The sequence below is a fragment of the Schistosoma haematobium genome, chromosome 1 (genome assembly GCF_000699445.3).
Source record: "Schistosoma haematobium chromosome 1, whole genome shotgun sequence".
In the NCBI taxonomy this organism is placed as follows: domain Eukaryota; kingdom Metazoa; phylum Platyhelminthes; class Trematoda; order Strigeidida; family Schistosomatidae; genus Schistosoma; species Schistosoma haematobium.
In genome coordinates, this window is record NC_067196.1 from 48,834,452 (window position 1) to 48,861,283 (window position 26,832).

The following is a 26,832-nucleotide window of genomic DNA, read 5'->3' on the forward strand; positions in this document are numbered from 1 at the left end:
ACACATTGGAGCCTTCAACGTGCGCACCCTATGTCAAATCAGTCAACAGGCTTCCTTGGCTAGAACCCTAGAATCTCGTACCATTGATATATGCTGTGTCTCTGAAACACGCATACAGGATCCCAGTGTGGTCATTCACTTGACCTCACCTCTCCAAAACATGGAGCCGCCGAGACACACACCCCGTGTATCTGGTGACCCGGCGGCCAGCTGTCGTGGACTGGCAGGAGTCGGGATAGCACTAAGCATGAGGGCGGAACAAGCACTGTTAGAGTGGATCCCCGTTAACAGTCGTTTATGTGCTATTAGGCTAAACGGCTCCGTAAGAACTTGGAAGGATAGGGACACACGTCGTTGCCTTTTTGTCGTTTCTGCCTACGCTCCCACCGACTGCAGCTCAGATGAATTTTACAAAAAGCTATCTGGACTTCTTTAGAAAGCTAAACGTTCAGACATAGTACTCGTAGCAGGTGACCTTAATGCCCAGATAGGTAGTTTAAACCAAACAGAAAGGCATTTAGGTGGGTATTTTAGTATTCCGGTACAACGAACAGATAATGGTAATCGTCTGCTGCAACTGTGCTCAGACAATCGTTTATTTTAAGCATAAGGAGAGACATCGTCTAACATGGCGATCCCCTACACCAAACCAACGATGGACTCAAATAGACCATATTGCCATCAGTCATCGTTGGAGAGGGTCGGTAGAAGATTATCGCTCATTCTGGAGTACCTGCTTGGACTCCGACCACGCCCTAATACGGGCACGCATTTGCTTGCGCCTCACTGGACGCAAAAAAGTCACACTAAAAAGAGCCATTAGAACTGAATCGAGTAGCGAGAAAACCAAAAGTAGGTTCCAGGAACAACTGAGGTCACACTTAGGTAGTTCTGAAAACGAGGCTGACCCAGATGTTGCTTGAGAAGATATACAAACGTCTGTGGAAACAGCAGTAACATTTATCCGTGATTTAAACCACAGGGTTACAAAGAACCAATGGATTTCCTCAAGGTCTATTGCACTGATGGATTCTCGTAAACTCATCCCATCAGACTCTGAACACGATGAAGAGCGACAACAAAGCAGATATAGGTTAACCAAAAGTCTAAGGAACGACCGTGTGCACTGGTGGGTAACGAAACCAAAAGAGATGGAAAAGGCGGCGACTATAGGGAACACAAGACAGCTTTATAGACTAATAAAAGAAACTGGAATTAATAAGTCAAGTGTGAGATTATTTCGGAAAAAGGTGATACACTCATCTGCTCCCAGTCCAGACGTTTAGAACGATGGGCGGAACATTTTAGAGAACAGTTCAGCTGGCCTTCAGCTACTCTACAACTACCCTCCATTCCCAGACAATGTGAATGGAACATTGAAGTAGGTCCCCAAACTCTTGCTGAAGTTCAAAAGGCTATAGTTAATCTGAAACGAGGAAGGGCAGCTGGTCCAGATGGATTGGCTCCAGAGGTCTTTAAGGATGGTGGTCCAATTTTAGCGATTAGGTTGACTAATATTTTAGCTAAGATCTGGGAGTTAGACGTTATCCCATCTGACTGGTCGCAATCACTTATCGCCCCAATATATAAGAAAGGGTCAAAATCATCCTGTGACAATCACAGAGGGATTAGTTTAACAAACATAGTATCTAAAATACTGGCCTCGATAATTATCAAACGCCTAACTAAGACTCGTGAACTACAAACACGAGAGAACCAAGCTGGCTTTAGACCTGGTCGTGGCTGCATCGACCACATATTCACCATTCGTCAGGTTCTAGAACACAGGCATACCTATCGGCGTCCGACGATGGTGGTCTTTCTCGACTTAAAAGCAGCATTTGACTCGGTAGACCGCGAGACTCTGTGGCAGTATCTGTCATTGGAAGGCGTACCTCAGAAGTACATAAACCTTGTGAAGGCTCTTTACTCGAACACTACTAGTCGAGTCAGGGCTTATGGAGAACTGTCATCTACTTTTGCAACCTCAAGTGGTGTCCGTCAAGGCTGCCCACTTTCCCCATTTTTGTTTAACTTCATCATATACCTATTGATGGAAATAACACTCTCGTCGACTGAATTCTCGGGTATTGATCTCCTTCCAGGAGGTCCACTTATCGATTTAGAATACGCAGATGACATAGTCCTGTTTGGTGAAGACGCTGACAAAATGCAGTCTTCTGGTAGCACTAAGCAACAATGCCAGAATATTTGGGATGCGCTTCTCTCCCTCTAAATGCAAGTTGTTGCTTCAGGACTGGTCTGCGTCAACACCTGAACTAAGGATAGGGAGTGAAGTAGTCGAACGCGTTGACAACTTCACTTATCTTGGAAGTCTCATCAGCCCTAATGGGTTGGTGTCTGACGAAATCTCAGCACGGATTCGAAAATCTCGTTTGGCTTTTGCCAACTTACGTCACCTTTGGCGGAGGCGAGATATCCGTCTATCAATAAAAGGACGAGTATACTGCGCGGCAGTCCGTTCTGTTTTAATTTACGGCAGCGAAACATGGCCATTAAGAGTAGAAGACACTCGTAAGTTACTAGTATTTGACCACAGATGCCTTAGAAATATTGCTGGCATCTGCTGGGATCACCGGGTAAGTAATAGTGAGGTTAGACGCAGGGTATTAGGTAATGATAATAAATCAGTTGATGAGGTTATGAATCTTCATCAACTGAGATGGTTGGGCCACGTGTTACGTATGCCTGAACACCGATTACCATGACGTGCAATGCTATCCGGTGTAGGGGATGGTTGGAAGAAGGTTAGGGGCGGCCAAACCAAAACGTGGCATCAGTGCCTGAAGTCACTAACTTCTAGTCTGAGCCATGTTGGTAGATGCAGACTACTTGGTTGGGGTCTGCGTGACTATCGTAACCAATGGTTGGAGACTCTTGGTGACATGGCTCAGAATCGATCACAATGGCGTCGGTGTATACACTCCGTCTTCTCTTAAACTAAAAGATTAAAATCACTTCATATCTTTCTTTCTACGAACTAATTCTTTCTTCCTATACTATATCCTTATTGCAATCTTTCTCCTATATATTACCACCTTTGACCTAACCACTCCTATGAATCCGCTGTTCATCTTGCTGTGCTAATGAGGTATGGCAACCTGGACCGATGCACATATGTGCCTGGTCCTACGTTGTAGCTGACTGACTAAAACCATGGTATTAATCATTAAAACGAAACAAGTTTACATAATTTACACTGGAAATATCTATAATAAATTGAGTTAATATGTGGAGATAGAATAATTTTAAGAGATATTAGAAAAGAACTGACACTGTTCGAGCATTCGCTCATTTAGAAGTTAGATATATGAATATTCTAGGAGAGGATGGCGATGGACTAGCTGAGCGAAGCTTAGAAGTAAGAATTAAGATACCAGAAATTTTAGTTAAAGTTTATGGGAAATAGTCCCACGTAACAGTCTTTGAAAGAAGCTTAGCAGGGAAAAACAAGATTGGTAACTGTTTTATTTTACTTGTTTATTTAAACACATAAACATTGGTACAAGGATGCACCGAATAGATATGCGCCACACAAATCCCATTTGATCTGTGTGGGGGCTGTGATACTGCCCAAACCGAAGCAGGTGGTTTCCCTAAGGGGCCACACTCGGAGCCTTCGATCTAAAGGTCTGATCCACAAAGCAGTGGGACATCGTGAGAAGATGCACTCCCATGGTAGCCGGTGACCAACAGTTGATTCATACGCCGCTTGTACCTTCAGGATATAGGAGCCCATGTGCACCATTGGTTTAGAATCAGGGTTTCCCAACTCCTTTAGGTGGACTCTCCATGTCTACCAACCCGGTTAAAGCGCCGGACATTCGCTTTTCGTCCTCTCGAGTTCCTAAACAACACCCCCGCCATGAGAAGGCAGTGAGTAGGACCATGTGAGCATTTCGAGAGGTAAGGTGGGCCCTCCCCTTTACTCTCGGCCGCACTAGGGCATTTGGGGGCTTCGAAGCATTTACCAGCGATCATTTTGTCCATCAGTATTCAGTTTGCTATCTCTTTCATAATCCTAGAATAGTGATAATAATTATTTCTTATTATCCCTCGTTTAGTCCTAACAGGTAAAGTACATTTTGAGTGAATGGATCTGATTAGCACAACAATCCCACATCTAGACAGAAGTGAATAATAAATATTAAGTTTACTGAACCTACAAATTTAGATGAATACCGTTTTTGCTTCGAGTGTAATTTTATCATGAAACTGAGAGAATAGCTAGTGAATGAATAAAAGACAATACATTAACATTAAACTATCACGGATATTACCAACATATAGGAATTATAATAAGTTTAATACTATTCGGCAGAATTGAGAAGACATTAAGCGAAAAATAAAAAGGTATTTTTTTATTTATCAAGTTTAAATGCAACAATTAACTTCAATAGATCATATAAAACGTGATCAATTTTAAAAAAATATATAGATTCTTCAAATGAATTTCAAAGACACTAATTTGGCTTATATCTTTAAAAGGTATCTCATAATATTGGATGACTTATTGTACCAGTCTTTTTTCAATGAATGCTAAGAGACCTGAGACTATTCCTTGATGCAAGAATAAACAGAATTAACCAGAGAATTTAAAATAAAATCCTTGTTAAGAGATCGAGCATGTGCATGATTTGTCACATACGCCCATGTTAGTTGTAACTGAGGGTCAATAAAAACTCCTTGACCAAGAATATCATCCCACATGCCAAACATTAAAGTATTCTGTATAAAATAGGGAATGAAGACAATATATTTACGAAATAAGATTATGGAACAATCAAATAGCCATACAAGATGATACTGAATTGACTTGTGTATATAACTTAGCAACGATTTATACTTTAGTAGTTTACTATATATATAATTTTAAAGGTGTATGTATCAAACCAAAGTGAGTTCTGAAACTCTTATACCACATTATCAAATTATCTACTACGTCTCTAATTTTGCAGTACAAATTCCAAAAGCTCGTAATCTTGATTAAATTTTGCACTTAGTAAGGTAGAGAATTAGCGTTTACGGTATCACTGGCACGAGAATAACAGAACACCTACGAAGGTTTTGAAACAAAGTAACATCAGTTCAGCTAACAAGTAACACCACGATCGATACGAAAAGAAAGTGTTTTTAACTAGAAATTTACCTTACTACATCAACAAAAGGCAATATTACTGTAAATTATATGGTATACTATTGTGACAATCGATATCAAACAGCAGAAAGCGAAATATATTTTAGAGTAAAATTACTGATAGCGAAAAAAATGACGATTATGAATGATGAGTCTGCCAAAAGAACGCTTGTTAACAACTTTTTAATCAGTTTCTATAACTTTGATGGGATTTTGTTCTCTGAGCTGGATGGTTTGGTCATGGAGCTTTAATCGTTCTTCTGAACATCATCAGCACAAACTTCAAGTAGGAGTAAAGTTTTCGAATTTCTGCACACATAGCTCACAGCTTGTCCTGTAGAACTCGGTGTTGATTGGTTAATGTTGACATTAAATCTGTCATGGTTTACTTCTTTATTTTGGTTGTACCTCCCATTGGTTTGAACTTTAGTCCTGTATTTGTCAATAATTTTCCTGACTAGTTGATAAATTGGATCGATTACAATGTGTTCGTTGACTGCTGATTGACCTAAGTGCCAAGCTTCTAAAACTTTTCTGGCGTTTTTAGGAATGCTTCTATCCAAGATCTCAACACTGAGCCATTAGGCTGGTATTTTTTGATGAAGTTGATTGGTCTTCAGGCTATTTTACTTTATTTGAACACATAAATATTGGTACAAGGTGCACCAGATATATATGCACCACACAAATCAATGACAATGGAAAGAGAAAAATTAAGTAAGGTGTGTATAAGAAAAAAAGAACAATAACGACCACAGATTAACTCCGACTGTAGCCCCTCTAGGGGCTACTGCCGGTCCCGAGCCCGGATAAAAGAGAGTTGGGCATGGGGTTAGCGACCCTATCCCGTAGAAAAAATTATTCGAACCTTTTAAAATCTACCCTGGGAGTCAGGTCTTAATTAAGAAGAGTTATGACGCCTCATGGTGAAAACCGAGTTCCTTCGGAAGTCACGAGGCCGATGCCCATTCTGACAACCAGAGCAACCATTTATTTAGGTACGTGGAATGCTCGTACAACGGGAGAGTCTTCCAAATTGCTGCAGAAATGAGGAGATACAACCTAGAGGTGCTTGGGACCAGTGAAACACATTGGACGCAAGTTGGACAACAACGACTAGCTTTAGGAAAGCTTCTGTTATACTCCGGCCACGATGAAGAAAATGCCCCACATACACATGCATTGATGCTGTCCAAACAAGCACAAAATACACTTCTAGGGTGGGAATCTCATGGACCAGGGATCATCAAAGCCTCCTTCAAAACAAAGAAAGAGGGCATTACAATGAACGTCATCCAATCCTATGCACCTACCAACGACTACAATGAAGACACTAAAGATCAATTCTACAATAGGCTGCAGTCAATCGCCGAGAAGTGCCCAACAAAGGGCCCGACTATTCTGATTGGAGATTGAAATGCCAAGGTTGGAATGGACAACACCGGATATGAAGACAGCATGGGACGACATGGACTAGGAGAAGGGGACGAAAATGGTGAGAGATTTGCAAACCCATGTGCCTTCGATAAACCGGTCGTAGGCGGCACTATATTCCCACATAAGCGCATTCACAAAACCACATGGACTTCACCGGATCACACTACAAAAAAACAAATCCACCATATCTGCATCAACAAAACGTTCAGGAGGACTATGGAGGACGTGAGAACCAAGAGAGGAGCTGATATAGCATCAGATCATCACCTGTTGGTCGCCAAGTTGAAATTGAAACTCAAGAAGTACCAAACAACGAGGTGGACAACATCACCAAAGTTCAATACGGATTCTCTTCAAGATACTGACAAACTCGACAAATTCAGGATAGTCCTCAACAATAGATTCCAGGCCTTTCAATGGAGAAGAAACTACTGTGGAGAGCAACTGGAAGAGGATCAAAGAGGCAATCACTTCAACATGTCATGAGGTTCTGGGCCAAAAGAAGCTCCATCACAAGGAATGGATCACTGTTGATACACTGGATAAGATTCAAGAAAGGAGGAACAAGAAAGCAGCAATCAAAACCAATCGAACAAGAGCAGAAAACGCCAAGACACAAGCTGAATACACAGAAGTAAACAAGCAAGTGAAGAGGAGCATCAGAACTGACAAACGTAAATATGTGGAAGATTTAGCAACGACGGCGGAAAGGGCTGCAAGAGAAGGAAACATGAGAGAATTGTATCACATAACAAGGAAACTCGCTGGAAATTACCGTAAAGCAGAACGACCAGTGAAAAGCAAGGAAGGCAAGGTAATCACCAACATTGAAGAACAACGAAACAGGTGGGTAGAGCTCTTCAAAGAACTCTTGAATCGACCAGCCCCACTAAACCCACTCAACATAGAAGCAGCACCCACGGACCTCCCAATCGATGTTGGCCACCAACAATTGAAATCAGCATGGCCGTCAGACAAAGCAGCAGGACCAGACAACATTCCAGCAGAGGCACTGAAAGCATACGTAGCAGTAACTGCAAAGATACTCTACATTCTCTTCAGCAAGATTTGGGATGAGGAACAAGTACCAACAGTATGAAAAGAATGACATCTGATCAAAATATCAAAGAAAGGCGATCTCAGCAAGTGTGATAACTACAGGGGCATCACTCTTCTCTCAATACCAGGAAAAGCCTTCAATGGGGTATTGTTAAACAGAATGAAGGACTGCGTAGACGCCCAACTTCGAGACCAACAGGCAGGATTCCGTAAGGATCGGTCGTGTACAGACCAAATCGCAACACTACGGATCATTGTGGAACAATCAATTGAATGAAATTCATCACTCTACATCAACTTCATTGACTATGGGAAAGCATTTGATAGCGTGAACAGACAACACTATGGAAGGTTCTTCGACACTACGGCATACCTGATAAGATAGTCATTTAATTTATTATTTATTTTAACACATGGATATTAGTACAAGGAGCTGTAAAGGCTCTCTACTCGAACACAACTGGTCGAGTGAGAGCTTATGGCGAACTGTCATCAAAATTGATTACCTCAAGTGGTGTTCATCAGGACTATCCACTCTCTCTCCATACTTGTTTAACTTTGTCGTTGACGTGTTTTTAGAGATAATACTTTGCAGGGGTTGAACTTCTATCGAGAGATTCACTTTTTGACCTAGAATATGACCATGACATAGTTCTATTCGGTGAAGACGCTGACAAAATGCAGTCTTCTGACCACCTTAAGCAACAATGAAAGCATGTTCGGGATGCAATTCTCACCCTAAAAACTCAAAATGTTGCTTCAGGATTGGGTTGCATCGACACCCGAACTAATGATAAGGAGTGACGTAGTTTAGCGTGTCGACCGCTTCATTTATCTTGGAAGTCTCATCAGCCCTTTTGGTTTGGTATGTGACGAAATCTCAGCACAGATACAGAAGGTTCGACTAGCTTTTGCCAACCTGCGTCATTTATGGTGTAGGTGAGATATCTGTCTATTAAACAAAGGACGTGTTTACTGCGCAGTAGTTCGTTCCGTCATACTTTATGGCAGTGAAACATGGCCGGTAAGAGTAGAGGATATTCGCACGTTACTAATATTCGATCACAGGTGTCTTCGAAGCATTGCTCGTATATCCTGGGACCATCGAGTAAGTAACGCAGATGTTAGGAAACGGGTATTAGGTAAGGATGGCAAATCAATTGATGAAGTAGTGAAACTTCATCAGTTGAGATGGCTGGGACATGTGTTACGAATGCCCAATTACCGACGTGCGATGGTCAATGGTATAGGAGTAGATTGGAAGAAAGCTAGGGGCGGCCAGACCGTAACGTGGCACAAATCCATGAAGTCACTGACAAGTGGACTGAGCCATGTTGGTAGGTGTAGACTACCTGGTTGGGGACCGCGAGATGATAGCAACCGATGGTTAGAGACCCTGAATGACATGACTCAAAATCGTTTGCAATGGCGCAGGTGCATCCACTCTTTGTGTTCTCTCAAATACTAATCTTCTGGATTCTTCATGCCCTTTTTTCTCTCTTTCCAAACTTATTTCGCTGTATTTTACTCCTTGAATAACATCTTCAAACCCTAATCTTTCCGAATACTACTTATACTCTTACTACCTCTACCACTACGGGATTTGAATCGACAACAGCATCTCTGTGCTAATGTGGTGTGGCAACTCGAACTGATGTACGTACGTATGTACGAAGTTCTAGGTTGTTAATGACTGACTGACTAGTACAAGGAGGAACCAAATACATAAGCGCCACACAAATCTTATTTGATATGTGTGAGGGCTGTGATAGTCGATATCGCACAGAATTCCTATGTTGGATTAAACTTCAAAATTATGCGTGGTGGACAGTTGACAGGCTCACTCGAAGTAAAGGCCTTAAGGATGCCAATAAACTTCTCAGGCACACCCTTCTTCAATAGACAATCCCAGAGAACAGTCCTGTCCAACGAATCGAAAGCAGCCCTAATGTCAAGTAACGCTACGATTGTTGGCCTTTGATAAGTATGACGGTGTTCTAACATTTTGCGGAGGGTGAAAATATGATCAATACATCCTCGAACTAAACGAAAACCAGCCTGCTCCTCGCGAGTCAATCTTTCTCGGGTTTGTAGAGCTTCGAGAGTTAAAGTTTCTTGCGGACTTCCGTCTCATTTGGTGGATCAGTCGTCACCGGCCATGGAGGGCAGGACAGTTGAACTGCCCTTCGAAGAATTCTGCTCGTCGTAAAAGACGCCGATGGATGTTAGTGATTGGCATCCCGTCATCCTCACAGATGATCTCACTCACACCAGAATTCTTGCTGCCAGTGGCTTGGATGAGTTGAAAGAGTTTCCGGTAGTTACCACATGCAGCTGCTGCTTCCAGCTCATTAGCACGCTCCGACCACCAGGCTTCTCGGTCCTTACGCAAGCTTTGCCCGATTCCATTGTTCCATTCGAGCAGTGGGGTTAGGCAGGGTTGCCCAATCTCACCATTCCTCTTCAACTTTGCCATCGATGACATTCTGGAAACAGCTCTGGTGGATGTAAGTAATGGCGGTGTGGATCTGTTGCCTGGAGAAAGACTTCTCGACCTTGAGTATGCGGATGATATTTTCTTACTGTGCGATAATGCCCAACCCACGCGATCCGCACTTAATCAGTTGGCAATCAGTGTCCGTAGGTATGGTATGTGCTTTGCACCTACGAGGTGCGAAGTACTTCTATAAGACTGGCAGGATTCTAATCCTGTACTCACCCTGGATGGTGAGCAGATAGACGTAGTCGAGAAGTTCGTGTATCTCGGTAGCTGCATAAGTGCTGGTGGTGGCATGAGTGATGAGATCAGCACACGTATAGTGAAAGCCAGAGCGGCTTATGCCAATCTGGGCCATCTTTGGCGCCTTCGTGATGTTAGTCTGGCTGTAGAAGGTCGGACCTACAACGCGTCGGTGAGAGAAGTTTTGCTCTATGCTTGTGAAACCTGGCCTCTTCGAGTTGAGGGTGTTAGACGACTCTGTGTTTGATCGTCGGTGTCTCCGAAGGATTGCTGACATCCAGTGGCAACATCATGTTAGTAATTTAGAGGTTTGGCATCGTGTGTTCGGGTACAGAGGCGATAATCTAATTGGTGTCACCATCCTGAAACACCGACTTCGGTGGCTTGGACATGTTCTACGAATGTCGTCCCAGAGAATTTCACGTAGTGCATTATTTGGCGACGCTGGGACTGGTTGGAAGAAGCGGAGATGTGGTCAGTGTATGACATGGTGTCGTGGTATGAAAGAAAGCTGCAAAGGGCTGGCTTGTGTTGGTCCTTAACGACTCCCTGGCTGGGGTCCGAGAGATGGTGCAGCACAGTGGCCAGAGACGTTATCAGATATGGCTCAGAATAGAAGCCCGTGGCGATCGTGCTGTAACCTTCTTTTACTTTCTTCGTAAGAAGTGGTTGGAACTTCCTTAACTGAAAGATTTTTTCTGATTGTACCTTTTCGCTTCCCCCATTATTATTACTATTACACTACCTTACACTAATCTGTTCATTATTGGTCATTTTCTTACGCTCCTTACCTTTTTTCCGTTCTCTTTAAATTCTCATTGTTTTGTGTGGCGCATATATATTTGGTGCAGTTGATTTTCTGAGCTCTTAGGTTGTTGCTACTGTAATCGAGAATTTGATCCGTGTGGGTTGGCTTCTGACATACTCGAGTTTCCAGTTTCCCTGTGTCAGTTTTAGTGATTAATACATCCAAGAATGGTAGTTTGTTGTTCAATGCCTGTTTCATTGTGAATTGATGTCATCGGCGACGTTGCTGATCAGATTGTAGGTGTTTTCCAGTTCGTCCTTCTTGACGATGACGGATTCGTCATTCACATAACGAATTCAAATTCTTGGCTTGATCGCTGGTAGGATTGAGGCTTCTAGTCTCTGCATCACTGCTTCTGAGATAAGTCCTGACATTGGTGATCCCATCAGTGTTCCTTTTGTTTGTTCGTAGATTTTGTTGTTGAATTGAAAGTATGTTGTTAGGTATAAATAGATGACTTTGAAGCTTCGTGTACTTTGCGAGATGTGTCGTTGGTGAGAAGCAGAGATAGAGTTTCCTCTGCTAAGCTTTGTTCAATTAAGGCGAATAAGGCTGTTACATTGAATGATATTATCAGTTCGTCGTTGTTGAATTGAACGTTCCTCATCTGATCCAGGAATTGTAAGGGGATACAATCAGAATTTAATCATTTCAAGGGCTTAAGTAAAATTATTAGATGTAAACATATTTGTCCGGAATAGTTTATCCAAATGAAAACATTTACAGCAGAATGATGTGGTGAGACCGAGAACTAAAACTGACTTTCTTTTACTATATGTCCTAATATCTAATTTGTTTGAAGCACGCAAAATTACTGTTGAGTCAAAACTGCATTTCTGCTTCCTGGAAGGTGGCACCATGCTGACCTTCTTTAGAATATCTAATGTAGTGAATCCATTACTTCCATCGTTCTGAATGGTTATTTAGTACTCGAAACTACATTATACTATAATGTAATGTAAATTTTCCCGGAATTACTAATCAAATAAACAGTACCTTTGGTGAATTAGTGACCATAAAGCCTGCCGAACTGAGTTTCAAATATCGATGAAGAACTGGATCATAAGAAGATGTGTTAACAACCTGTAGCATCCAATTTCGTATCGACTTTTTGAAGACGAACTGTGCAGTGTCTGATACAGTCGCATTTGTTAATTTATCTACTGAATTTTCCAAAAGAGTAAACAGACGAGCCAAATTTCGTGCGTTTGTGAACAGGTGTGATGAAACCAGTGGTATTTCCAAAAGATCAGGATTCCAATTATAATAAAGCTGTACATAAAAAAGAACGAAAACGAAACCATGGACAAATGTCAATCTATTTATTAAGTGGTGGTTTATGACAACTTGATTACTAGACCAAATCCCATTGCTGCACGACTGGTTTAACAAATCTAATCATGCATATAAAAAGAATTGTACATCAAGAATGACTTCAGTAAATGCATATGAATAGTCAACAATAAATCAATGGCTACAATAGACAAGTCAAAAGCTATTGGTAATTTAATTTCCAAAGCAAATTGCACAGAAGAGACAAGTATTTTGAGTATCGACTGGCAGTCTAAACAGTGTGACGATAAAAATCTGAAATTTCTGCATAGAAACTTAGGATGTGGAGCAAACATATTAATATAATCAGGAATTTAATCACACGGAAATCAAAAACGTGAAACAATAATATCAGCAGAGGTCAGAAATAAAGACAGAAAAAAACAAATGAGAAGTGTAGAATAATATGACTTAGGGCCTAAAGGAAGATCACGATCAATTTTGAACCATGTTATCAGAGATTTCTAGCCATAAGTTATGATTATTTAGTGGATCTGGATAAGAACGTCTGTATCGTCCAACGCGGCTGAAAGTAACAACTAATAACTTGATGAACTGATACAATCGCGCAGTGGGCAGTATACGACCCGTTAGCACAGTAGTGTATATGGAGTTGCTACATCATTTAGCGTTTGCAGTCTGCACCATCCTGATATGCTATCTTGGAATATAGTTGTGCTTAGAATATTTAACTGCCTTGAACATAAAAACGTATGTATGTATCACTATGAGACTTATCATTAGAAATAAGGTAATTGCGATGATAGAAGTGCTAACCTCATAATCATTAAACACGTTCAACACCTTATTTCGCTCTTTTGAATACGGAAGCCAACCAGCAGTGACCAAATTTGTCCACGGATATGCCACGTCCAGATGTAAAATTGCGCTAAGTACACTTAAAGCGTCGGCGTGATATGTTCGTGCAACACGATATAGTTGGGTACGTGGAATTCCAATAAGCATATCTAAACCTTAATTACAATAAAGATAGTATGAATGAAATTGGTTTATAAAACAGTTTGCAAGAATATCTTGAACAATAGAATTTCCATGTCTTAAATTTTACACACAAATTAATGCTAAATAATGATCACCGTGTAAAAATCTAAAGACAGTACAAATAGAAATTATTTTTCTATTGGTCTTATAAACAGTTCATTCACACTGCTTACCAAGAGGCCATGCGATTTCTTCCATGAAATAACGTGCCAGTGTCCGTTTCTTGTGGTCTACTTTGCGCACGATTGCATCAGACAATAAGGCCAATGAGTGTAGATGAAACACTTGAGTTCCTTTACAACGGTTATTATTGATTCTTAGACTTACGTGGTGGGACAGGAGGTATCTGGTTAGTGATATCGTTTAGAGCATTCCTATGGTCATCTCTCCATTTAGCTAGGGATGAATGACCTACAAAGTATGGAAAACCGGACTTTTTATATCAGTAAGCGTTATCAAATACCTGATGCGTGAGTAAATCAGATACAGTAACATTGGCAACCACGAATTGGGGAAGATAATGTTGTATCGAAGATTCAATATCAAGAAGTTCGCTGAAATGATAAGATGGATACTTTACTCTTACTCTTGGTACAACTTAGCGAATGAGAAAGGAACAACAACCATAGACACAGTGAACAGTTGACTAATAGTTGAAGTTACCCATGGCAGTCGAAATCGTTTATCAACATAACCTCCAATCGCATCGACAACATGTTCCCCACGATAATAGACAGAAAAAGAAGAGCCAAGTTCATTGTTTTGCTGTATTTGATTTCTGAAATATACACGAGTTATATTAACTTACTTATAAACATGGATTGCGTGTTTAAATTGAGTAGAACTTGACCCACTCATTAGTGGTTGCAAATAAAAAAGTGAATATGAATATCCCAATACAAAGCATGACACACCCAGAATAATACCAAACCAGGCTGAGAAATGGATCTGCTGAATAAAATTAAATTCATTTATAGCTGGTGAAAAACTGCAAAATTTTCACACATTTAACCTTGTGTACAGTATAGCTATCTAAGACATATTTACGCCTGGATTATTACAGGACCATAAAACAGGGAACAAATTAGCAACTGACTAGGAATATATTACTATCATAAAAAAGTTAGGAAATATATTGTTTAAGTGATAAAAATGAACCTTAATGTAAATGCTAGTTTACTAACCATGTTAACAAAGAAAAAGACCGGTATCACACAATTCCCGTATTTGTTAGTCACTGAGTGAAAGGAGTAGAATTAAAAAGACTCAATACGATAATCTCGGATAAAATTTGCTAAACATATAGACTTCGGAACATTATCGGTTTAAATAATAACCATCTATAAATACTAAAAGGGATATTTTTAAAATGAAAACTGGTAATTTTCTTAAATCATATTACAAGCGAGCACAGCCACGAACTTCTCTAAACTACATGCCCATTGTTAGCATCCTGTTTATCAGCACAGTATGAGTTAACTAGAAGATATTTCAGAGTCAAGGTGTCATGATTAATGTAATTTAAATAACTATGCATTCGACCTTCGGTAATTTTTGTGAATGCTCAATAAGTCCCCAAGCAATTAGTTTTGAGTATGGTCTACATACCATGACAAACCATACAAACAGATCTGCTAGCACACAGAAAATAACAGATTCTAAATGATATCTAGTTATACGTGGATAGACATATACTGAGATAAAGCCAATAACTAGAAATTTTGTGCGAAATGTTGACGATAAATATCGTTCACACTAATAATTTGAGGTTAGTTGTGAAAAAAGGTGATTAAGTCAGTCAACAAAATGATATCAGGTGCTGAAACAGGTTTGACGGCGGTTATCACCCCTCGGTTACCTACACCGTGGAGGATTTGTTCTTGAGGAACCTTAGATGGATTATTGCCGGTCTTAGCGACGTAGGAACATGACTGTCGAGCCAACATGGCTCAGTCCACTTGTCAGTGACTTCATGGATTTGTGCCACGTTACGGTCTGGCCGCCCCTAGCTTTCTTCCAATCTACTCCTATACCATTGACCATCGCACGTCGGTAATTGGGCATTCGTAACACATGTCCCAGCCATCTCAACTGATGAAGTTTCACTACTTCACACTACCAGATACCTCTTACTAAATCAACGTCCTCTGGAACTAATTAGTGAGCACAGTATTTCCGATTACTTTGCAATCCCATTTCAAACTGACATATCGTTTATTAAGGTTCTTACTTGCTCTTGCTCTCCTTGTAATACCATAGAAACTGACACAAATTCAAATTAATAGATCATCAGAAATCCTTTTCCAACCTGCAGATACGAAACGGGACTTTTGTTGGATACAAATCATTTGTCATGAGATATGTACAGCTGGTTATATTGAGGCAGTCTTTTGATTACGGCAATATGTGATTATGATGTTGAATATGAAAATTATTTCGAAAGAATTACCCAATCTCCCAGGTTTTGAGAAATTTCGGTGATATCCACAAAGTCAAATGAACTTCATCCAAGTTAAAGGGAAATTTTGGGGTTTTGGTGACATTTCCCGAAAGTTGGGAGTTAGGGTAGTGGTTTATTCCACGGTAAACTACTCAAATTATCGCGCAGCTCTCTATGGATCGATATAAAAATTTAAAAAGTGCAGTGACAGGAAATATTTTAGTGACTTCAATCGCACTGCAGGTCTAAAAGCACTAGAACTTCAGTACCGAAAGTTCAGGAACGAATGCGAAACGGGTATAACTGTCTCGTGCTAAGTAAGATAGTTGGTACATGACAGCCTCACCTGTATAAAACGAGTTTTTTTATAACTTAAGAAGAGGACGAAATGAAGTGATGGAATCAGTCGTCTAATTATATGAAAATTCGGACTATAATTTCCGGATCTCCCTATTTTGAGCAAGCCGTTATACATAAACTTTAGGGAAATTCTGGGGAAGTGGCACAAAACCTATAACATTTCCACAAACGTTGGGAAAACTGACAATTGTCACTGGACTTCTAAGAAAACCCCGAACTTTACTCAAAATCATCAGATCGAATTGTGGACATGCAGAGGCGACCCTGAGAAAAATCAACTACCTTATAGAGTTAAGAAAAGGTTATAAGTAAAGTTAAGAAATTAGGACTTGAAATTAGAAGGTTAGAGTTTATATCACGAACCGACATCAAGGCACGGTAAAAGAAATGTCCGATCCTCCCGAAGTCGCCCGCCGTTTCCCTTGGACAACCTTGAGGCGGACGTTTCATAACCAATTGTTGTGGGTTTGTTAAGTGTTCGTCGGGTTGCACAAATATTAAGTGTTATCATATTTAAGTGGTCTTTCGCAACATCAAAACCACAAAATCATCGCGAAGAAGGTAATTTAGCTCTCTCTATCTTGTACTACGCACGTTGGATGGACTGTTGGTTTTTAAGTTGATCTGGAAAACCAATATTTTTACTGAACTTCACCGCCTTTGTTTAAAACCTTACAAGGTCCAGAAAACAACGTCACGACAATGAAAATAACTTTACAGTTTCAGATACGTGAACTTTATGTGGATCGTTGTTTTACTCAATGATATGACGATGTGTTATATAACTGGTATGTCATAAATCTTAGTAATAACTTCTCCAGTTCTGTTTTGATTAATATTTGCTCAGTGCTGTGTGGTGCCCCGAGTTCAAGAGATTCTTTAGTCGACGTAAATAAGGTGTATAATACTGAACAGTTATTTTGGAAGCTGGACTGAATTCGATAGTGTGCTAAAGGAATTTCGGAAAGTAGGGTAGAATAAGTTTTTCCATCCTCAGACAACTCATACTCATTACGTTCACGCCGAAAGTAAACTGCTTTTTGATAAATTCTATCCTGTAGATATTTGTTATTTCAGTTGTTAATAATTCGTAGTTTTGATCGTGTGCTTCCTATTTTATTTCACTGGAAGCAAAAAGAATTGCGAGCAAATGTGACCCGATCGTGGATAAATTGTGACATACTGGCTTCTTTTCCGTCATATTCTACTGACTTACATAAGAAGAATAAACCCTACAAGTAAGCTCAATCAATCACGAAATATAAATTGTATAGTTCACAATATTCGTAGACATTCAGTTGGTGGAACGTTCACAACACTCACACCTTTCATAATAACAGAACAATAACATTACCCAGACGAGACGAACAGTATGTACAAATTCGTTGTCAATATTGAATTTAACAAGTAAATGAAATAGCATCTAACTGAATGTACTTAAAAGTGTCTCACTTATTGTAAACAGTGCTCATTTTCTAACCCCTTAGGATTTCACTTGGTCATTTGGTATTAACAATAAAATACAGTGTAGGGCCAGTGAAATGTCACTGAGCCCTAGTCGAATCATCTGGCAGTTGGGTCACTGAATATCGCGCAGATCACTTATACTCGTCAAGGTCAAGCAAAAATAACGCGCATTAGTTGGTCGTACGCCATGAACTGGACCATGCGGCGGTGGACTTACTTTTGCTTGTATCTACTTTAATTAATACATTTCTGTAATAACTTCCTTTGTGTTGTACAGTCTTCAAAGCATCTGTAGTACCTTGATACGTCAATGGGGTAGTCCACGTAACATTCTGACCACGAGGTATAACTTCGACGTTAGTTGGTTCGTCACACCACTAACGTAACTCGAGTAGGCCTCCAATCATTTCGACATAGATCATCTACGCTGGTGAGTAAGACTTCGAATAACGCAACCTATCATTATAATCCTTATTATTGCATTCTATACTTATTCGTTGCTTTATCTCAATGTTGACTGGCATTTAAACTTAAATACTTAGTTCAATCGATAGAACTAACTAATCAACAACGATTATAATGGACTATCGTGGTTCCTAGACAAGCATCAGCAGCATGTAAATGCTCCTGTGTAATATGTCTGTTAAAATATCAACCACACGCGAGTATAGCCACAAGACAATACGAACGTACATCTCTTTGTAACTTATCCACCAATATAAGCGAGACAAGAATAACTGTCAACTATAAACTCATTTTTCTACTAACCAATATCCACTAGGATGTTTTACTATTTTTTAACACCGCCTGCCTAATTTCTAATTGCTGAGTTCCGTGGCCAAACAGAGGAAGAGAATGCTAGAAATTTACGGTGAGTTTGAAATATAAATTTTCTGCAATCTCAGATCTCGTTTACACTGTTCGTCTGACAATGCTACGTATTTGGCCTAAATTAATTTTGGACTTGTACAAATTCATTCTACAACGTTGTTTTAATCCAAGAATTTAATCAACAGTACTTCGTATATAATCCAGAATCGAACTACTGTCTACTTCATTACTTGGAAGCATGAGTAGCCCAGGAGTGTTTCATAATTGCTTTAGATTATTTCTTACCATGTTTCTGATGCCTAATAACACTTCGTAGTTTCTTTCACATGAAATAGTTGTATATTCTGTCAATGCCGTCAAGTTCTAGTCAAAATCATGTACATTTATGACTCGTTAGTCGACATACATATTGCATATACACGAGCAATCTTATTCCACGTTCTCAGTAGACACTTCGTCGTACGTAATATGTCACTTAACGCTAGGCGATAAGCTCTTTGTATCAGCCTTTTACGAAATCGCCACGTTATCTGAACCCTCTAAACGTTACTTACATTGGCGGTTATTGTTTTAATTAGTGTTTACTATACTCCTTGTATTTGCTATTATTCCACACGGTAAATCATGGCTCGACTTCCTTATTACGCGACAGTCATTTTAATTCCATTTTCGGTTTGTTTGTATGAGATTCGGGCTTATAAAATATCTAAACGTCCTCGAAAATTCTCCACGAACATAACCATAGTTTTCGTATATGTTTTTATTCACACATCCAACTGTTACGCTAATAATACCTAAATGAATGTTCAGTGAAGCTGTCAGTATACGTAAGGACGACGTTATTTAGATTTAACTTTATAACACATCCGAACTATAGTAGTTATTCTACTTCGATGTCGTACTTTAAATTATGAAGTATTGTTTCCTCGTGGCTGTTATTTAACAGATGATTTCGGTACATCAATCGACTGTTCAACTACTCGACGATTTAAAACCTGTCCAGGTCAACTGGTGGTCTGACAACATTATCATTCGCGCGAATCATCAGTTCATGCAGTCGAGCGAATCTCCTGCAAACTGAAAACATTGTCGCCTCTACTTCATCACTGAAAACGTTTTTCACTGGTATCATTGACAAGAGTCCAGAGCGACACTCTTAGTTTCTTATGTTCTTTTCGATATTTTTTTCTGTCCACTAACCGAACAAAAACGCAGCACTCACCGTTTATCATCTTTTAGAGACTTCATCGTGCCGTCTTCGCTCATGATCTGTAGCCTTCAACCCTTACTGACTGTAACAGCAGACATCCACTTTTCAAACTCTGACTACAAGTTGGTCAATAGCTTCGCACAGCGAAATCACGACATCCCAGACAACCCAAAAAGGGGAAATAAAGGGGTAAATGCTTTGGTAACGAAAGGGAAATAAAGGGGAAAACGCGCCAGAATGTCGCCTTTTTCGCCTGTCCGGGGAAATAATGCGGATTTTCCCTTTATCGCCTTTTTGTCGACAAATTACGGACTTATCGCCTAAATATCCGCCGAATTGTCGCATTTTCGCCTAAATATCCGCTGAATTGTCGCATTTTCGCCTAAATATCCGCCGAATTGTCGCATTTTCGCCTAAATATCCGCTGAATTGTCTACTTTTCGCCTAAATATCCGCCGAATTGTCGCATTTTCGCCTAAATTTCCGCTGAATTGTCTACTTTTCGCCTAAATTTCCTACTTATGCGCTTACTTTTCTACTTTTCGCCTAAATACACACATTACCTCCTATTTTCCATCCATCGACAGAACCCCAAACGTCTCCTATGTTCGCCTTTATTTTCAACCACAGACAAAAATATATCTGCAATGCAGTTGAAAAGCGGTAAATTTTTTAAAAATTTTATTTAAAAGGAAAAGCGTATTATTGTACAACACTAGAGCAGATGCTTATAAGCATCGATTGTTTTGCATATCCAATGCAATTGCTAATTCATTGTTATTTGAAATTATCTGAAAAAAAGGAACAGGTTTTTTTATTTATAAGGAATGTGCACTTAATCAAAAGTTCAATGACACTCAAACACATTCTTAATACTTCAACAGTTTCCCACGTAAGTAAAAGAGTAAGCTGTTTGAAAGAATGTTTATTAAAATCGAGGTAAAACATCAAAACAATTGCACGGACTATTGAGAATTGAGGTAGTCGTCCTGTGAATTCTGAATAAACAAAAAAAGAAAAAAAGTCATAACCATATCTCAATGACATGCTTTGGCACAGCCAAATACTTGAAGCTGAACTTACGGTTATGTTCGTTAATATTGTTGACTGTAACTATAGAGCCGTAGGGAGGTTATCACTTTAAATTAGTACATACCTGGTCTTGTTTTCTTCTATTACGCTTCATCATCTTGTCTCGGATATCGTGAAAGTAACCTTGTGTCGCGATGTCATAGAGCTTACCAAGGTCTTTTTCGTTGACAGAGGATGACAGAAAGCGATGAGTTAAGGCACCTGAAGTTTAAGTAATAGATATAGGTTACTTCGTATGCAGCCGTAAAACGTGCATTTCTGAAGTGCTCGTTTGGAAGAGATGCCAAGTAACGTGAATTTACTGGCAACCTCAGGTGTCAACAGATACGACAGAACAAACCGCATCGACGTTTTTGGATCGTCACTTGATAACCTAGTGACCATTGCCATCTGTAATAGTAACAAATTATTAAATTCATGTTAATGACTTACAAATCTGTCTCTGGTTTCTTTCTGCGACAAACCAGTATCCAGCATCTGTAGTTCCTCTTCAGATGACAAAGGGAAATGCTGACTTGACAGTCCGCAATCGAATTGATGCGGTCTTTCGCGCTCATTCGACTTTGAAAGCAATTGCTTTACATTAATGCTCAAATCGGAAATGGCTGTTGACATATTCTGCAACCTTTGACTGAAGTCATTCATAGTTGACGAAATGTTTTGCACCATTGCATGCAAGCTATCTAACCTGAAAAAGTCCACTTGATAATGCAGGTGACTTGCTGGTCTGCTGAAGCACCATGGACACGCTTTGATGCAGATGTAGACGGGGATGTCTGTAATTGCGTCGAACTGATTTTTGAACATGTAAATAGTCATGAAACTTACTTAGCAATAGGCGAAACTAATTTGTCAAACAACCTGAATTTGGGATATTGAATATAACTATTGCCAGCCTGCATTTCAGCAACATCCATGTCGACTGAATTGTAAAGATATTCTTGTTTACGCTTCATGGCAGCTCTAGGAAATGTTAGTAAGATTATTGTACAGACCTCTTGGGCTTCTCAGTGTTATGTGGCAGAGTGTTTTCATCCGTTGAAGTGTTTTCAAGGTGAGATTGCAGTATTTGCAGGGAAGCTAACAGATCTTTTGCAGACTGCAGAGATTCTATAGTGAATTATAGTTTCCATGATTGTAGCTTACCTAATTCATGAATAACTTTACATTTCATAAGTGACCAATTGTCATTAGGTTGGTCGCACTTCTGAAGGTGTATATCGACCATCTCATTCGGAAAAGCGCAAAGGTCATTGCCAACTATCCAGTCCTTTGATGCTATCATAAGTTGTTTTTTTTTAGGGCGTCAACAATAACGTATTTCTTGTTAGTGGGCAATAGCTTCGCACAGCGAAATCACGACATCTCTTCACGGTTGTACGCCAGGTGGCATGTCGGTGATGACTATCCCGAATGTTATTGCTAGCCAGAAACAGGTTGTGGTCTGTGCACAGTTGCAGTAGACGGTCCCCGTTATCTGTCCTGTGACCAGCAACTCGCCATCGGACACCTAAACGACTCTCTTCTGTGCCTAGACGCCCGACCTGAACGTTCGAATCTCCGGGTGGTACTAAAATATCTGTCAAACGCACTTGTCCCATGGGACAATTTTGAGACCTGTTCCCAAGCAATTGCTTGGTTAACCAATAAAGGGAAAATGCGTTGGGAAATAAAGGGGAAAACGTGCCAAAATGTCGCCTTTTTCGCCTGTCCGGGGGAAATAATTCGAATTTCCCCCCTTTTTGCTGCTGTTTTGCTAAATTGTCTACTTTTCGCCTAAATATCCGCTAAATTGTCTAACTTCCGCCTAAATTTACGCCGAATTGTCTACTTTCCGCCTAAATGCACACAGAACTGCCTATTTTTGATCCAACTTTTAAAGCACCATTGGCATAACCCAAAAGGTCTCCTATGTTCGCCTTTATTCACATAACAAGCCACTCTAAAACTGCAATCCACGGGAAAAAACGGTATATATTTTAAGAATTTTATTGATAAGGAAAAGCGTATTATTGTACAACATTATAGCAGAAGCTTGAGCATCAATTGTTTTGCATTTCCATTGCAATTGTCAATTCATTATTATCTGAAAGTATCTGCAAAAGAAGAAACAGGTGATGTATTATTTATAAGGCATATGCATTTAATCGCTAGTTCACTGGGAATCAAACACACTTTCTCAACACTTAAATAGTTTCCCATGTAAGTAAAAGTAAGCTCTTCTATAAAATAATGTACTTCTTTCAAATTTGAAAGAAGCACATAAGGTAATATGACTTCTGTGGTTAATAATTATTTTTTAGTATGCGCATACTAAGTACGTTATGTCAGTATGTAAAAAGAACAGTGATGACTCAACTCTAAAGTCTTTTTCGTGAGATATGTCTGTACATATGGACGTAAACGCAGTTCGTCAGAGTCAGATGCTTGCGTTCAGAATGTATATGATAGTGATCATCATTCTTCCGAAGAGCATACAATTTCTAACTCGCCAACACAAACTAGACAAAGGAGACGACATTGGTCATCTAAGTATACCTTAATTCAAATGGATTTATCCTTCAGGTCAAAATATTGCCATTGTGAATCTGGATTTTGGGTCCGTGCAGTAAAAGGTGAGCTAAAAGTCACCTCTATTAAGACCGTGCACAACTATCCTTGCACAGAAGGATATATTTCTGTCGATCCATCGAGAAGATAGCTGACGTCAAGTGAACGCTTATATTTAAGAACGTTTCTATTGAGTAATACGCCAACTCGTAGCTTACGGCATCTGGCTTCTTGGAGGTTCCATAAACAGCTTACCAAGGACGATATCGTCAAAACGCGCTCACAGTTGTACCCAGGTTGCTGAACTCACATTGTAATTAATTGAGTTTAGACACTAAAAATACCAATGACATCTTACAGCGTGTTCAAGCAAACACTGAAGTTAAAGTATTCAATGAACATGGGAACATATCTATGATTTGCTTCAGTTGCAGGGAGTAAATGGCTGTTTACCACGCGTTTCCAGAGGTAATATGTATTGATTCTACTTATCAGACCAACAAAGTTGAGTAAGTAACGAATAGTAATAAATTTATTTTAAAGTTTTCCACTGTTCCAGCTAGTAGTGACTGATAGTCTTGGGCAAGGGCATACTGTTATGTATGCTCCTCGCAGTCAAGAACGACGCGATGTCGTAAAACTATTGGAATGCTTTAAAGACATAATGTGCGGTACTTATGATACACGCAGTTTCGTTATGGATTCGGCAGCGACCGAAATTTCAGCAGTGCAGTCTATGCACAGTCATTCTAACATAATACTTTGTTCATTCCATGACTTAAGAGCATTTTTCAGGAAGGTGTGTGTTAGCTGTACAAATTATTTTCTGTAGTTCCGAAATCCTGATGTACGCAAATGCTTGGAACAGCTTGTGAAGACTAGACGGTCTGACATGTGAGCTTCGCTTTTCATAACGCATTATATTCAGATTTACTCGGAAGTACGAACATCTAAGGACCCATTTCCCACGGGCGTATGATTATATAAAAGATTACTGGATGGCTCGGAAGTCAATGTGGGCTCGCCGTTACTGGCGACATGTATTAAGCCTGGGCAACCACACAAACAACCGTGTCGAAAATGCTCATAAACACCTAAAAGAATGTCTCAGAAGAGGTGATTCTCTGCTATTGACGTTCTGGAAAAGTTGGAGTAAAACAGACACTGACCTACGTTTGCGTCTGATGATGTCACAGGTATTCAGTGTTTGACAACGCTTCTACCAGTAACACATTCTAATGTATTTCGTTCCCACCCAGAGAAATCAAAAGACAGAGTCGAGGAGATCGGAAGAGTGTATTTGGCGATGACCAATATATCGGAATTCTCTGATTTAATCTGGCTAGCGATTGCGGTTGATGTTGAGCACGGCGTTACCACACGTGATCTGGAGCGGATGCCTGACCGAGCGATTTCAGCTAGATGAGTCCACTAAAACATATGGTCAGCATCCAATGTCGAAAACTTAGTGCTATTTATTTTGGGGATTTATTTACCGCTACAGATCACTCCCCCTAGTGGGGCAGTGACGACCCTAAGACGTGGCCAGCCAGAAGTTTAAACCCAACGAGTTTGTCGTTGGTAAACACTCTTCTGATAGCTTACTAAGTGTAGAAGCGTCTGGTCGTCTTTCCTTACTATATGGGACGGAGGTACAACATAGTAAAAAAAGAAAAAGTTACAACGAAAAATTTCGATTCCTCGTAAACTGCATTGTTCTTTTCCAGCCGTCCCGGAAAAGAAAAAAGAAAATATAAGTGCATGTCGAAATACACTCGTATGTGCGTAAAAACACAGTGTCGGCGGAAAAAAATGGAAAATAAACTCATGAACACGTAATAGCGTTAAAAAGATTTGTTTTTCTTGTTTTGTTTTTTTAAATAGAAATAAATAAATATATAAGCATAATAAAATTGTCTTTTTTTAAAAAAAATTATATATCGTTAAAAAGAAAGATCGAGATAATATAAAATGTCGAGTAGTGCCTTACGTGCAGTAGTCGTTTAAATGTTCTGGAAATCTTACTCTTCTTCCAGAACGCGTCGTTTTAGGTATATTTTCAGATACATTCGGAGTATCATCGCTAGTGTTGGTTGTCGGTTGAGGAATTATGAGTGGAGTCGTCTCGTTCGATTGTAACGAAGGAAAATCCACGTAGATAGGATTTCCTTCTAAATACGCTGCTTTGAGGCGATCGATGCTGATGCTATCGTTTGTTCCGTTCTTATCGACTATATAGTACTTCGGTTCACGTTGAAGAATTTTGATAGGTCCTTCGTATGCTGATTCGAAAGGTCGTCGATGCGAGTCTCGACGAATGAAAACGTGTGTACTATATCGTAAGTCAGGTTGAACGAAAACATCAGTTTATTGAGGTCGAGTGGAAGCAGGTTTAACTGAACGCATTGCGTTCGTAAGCCTGTTCATGTAGGAGGTTAGATCCATGTTCATTGAAGAGGATGAAGGATCCACGAATTCTCCTGGAAGTCGAAGTGTCGTTCCATAAACGAGTTGAGACGCAGTGTATCCAATGTCAGCTTTCACTGCATTGCGGATACCTAGTAAGACAAGTTTAAGAGCGTCGGTCCACTGTGAAACGTTTGCAGCTGATAGTGAAGCTTTCAGTTGTCGGTGAAAACGTTCTACCAACCCGTTTGCTTGTGGGTGGTAGGCGGTCGTTCGGAAGCGAGTGATTCCTAAAAGTGTGGTCAGACGACGGAAAAGATCAGATTCGAACTGACGTCCGCGGTCTGTAGTGATGGTTGAAGGGCAACCGAAGTTTGCTACCCATCGTTCGACGAAGGTGCGGGCCACTGTTTCAGCAGTGATGTCCTTAATAGGTACTGCTTCTGGCCATCGAGTGAAACACCTAAAAGAATGTCTCAGAAGAGGTGATTCTCTGCTATTGACGTTCTGGAAAAGTTGGAGTAAAACAGACACTGACCTACGTTTGCGTCCATATGACGCTGTAAAGGATCCTCAACGTTTCCCAATTCTTCAGGTAAGAAATATAGTTAAATTTATCATTAATTCCAGGTTCCAATGTCATTTCGAACTATTTTAAATGATTAAAATTAAAACACAAAGTTCAGTGAAGCGATCTCTTTTTAACGAATTTATTATCAAGCTGTAAAATCGTATATATATGAAAATTTTGTTCTTTTTTGTAAAAGTACTAATTCCGTGAGCAAATGTGAACACAATTAACCATGACGTAGTAAAAAGATTATAATACTGGATTACGTAATACGGATAACAACAATAATAAATTCGTTGAAAAGAGAGCCCTTCGCTGAACTTCGTGTTTTAATTTTGAACTTTTAAATGAGTTCACACCTTTTCCAGC

General features: G+C 39.8%; 1 protein-coding gene across 3 annotated transcripts; it reads right to left on the reverse strand.

The window, feature by feature from the left end:
• Positions 1–2,843: 2,843 nt before the first annotated feature.
• Positions 2,844–16,993, reverse strand: MS3_00001459 (uncharacterized protein). Of its 3 annotated transcripts, XM_051208915.1 has the most exons (9): positions 16,700–16,993; positions 14,345–14,484; positions 14,123–14,314; positions 14,000–14,090; positions 13,864–13,969; positions 13,710–13,829; positions 13,312–13,508; positions 12,199–12,474; positions 2,844–4,749 (listed from the first exon to the last, which is right to left on the reverse strand). In XM_051208915.1, the coding sequence occupies exons 1-9, from the start codon at positions 16,784–16,786 to the stop codon at positions 4,576–4,578; spliced, it is 1,383 nt and encodes a 460-aa protein (XP_051074323.1). In that variant the 5' UTR covers positions 16,787–16,993; the 3' UTR covers positions 2,844–4,575. The 3 variants fall into 3 exon arrangements, with proteins under 3 accessions (XP_051074323.1, XP_035586250.1, XP_051074324.1); XM_035730705.2 differs by having other exon boundaries at positions 2,844–12,474; positions 14,345–14,487; XM_051208916.1 differs by lacking the exon at positions 16,700–16,993 and having other exon boundaries at positions 4,361–4,749; positions 13,864–14,090; positions 14,123–14,487.
• Between the last annotated feature and the right edge of the window lie 9,839 nt (positions 16,994–26,832).

What these genes read in the sequence shown, in the direction of transcription:
- MS3_00001459 (XM_051208915.1), bottom strand. Translation starts at nt 16,786, where the DNA reads ATGAAACGTCCGCCTCAAGGTTGTCCAAGGGAAACGGCGGGCGACTTC. An exon ending in TTTACCGTGCCTTGATGTCG is followed by an intron (nt 14,485 to 16,699) that starts GTTCGTGATATA and finishes TTTATTCAGCAG; the next exon opens with ATCCATTTCTCAGCCTGGTT. An exon ending in AGAAATCGCATGGCCTCTTG is followed by an intron (nt 13,509 to 13,709) that starts GTAAGCAGTGTG and finishes ATTGTAATTAAG; the next exon opens with GTTTAGATATGCTTATTGGA.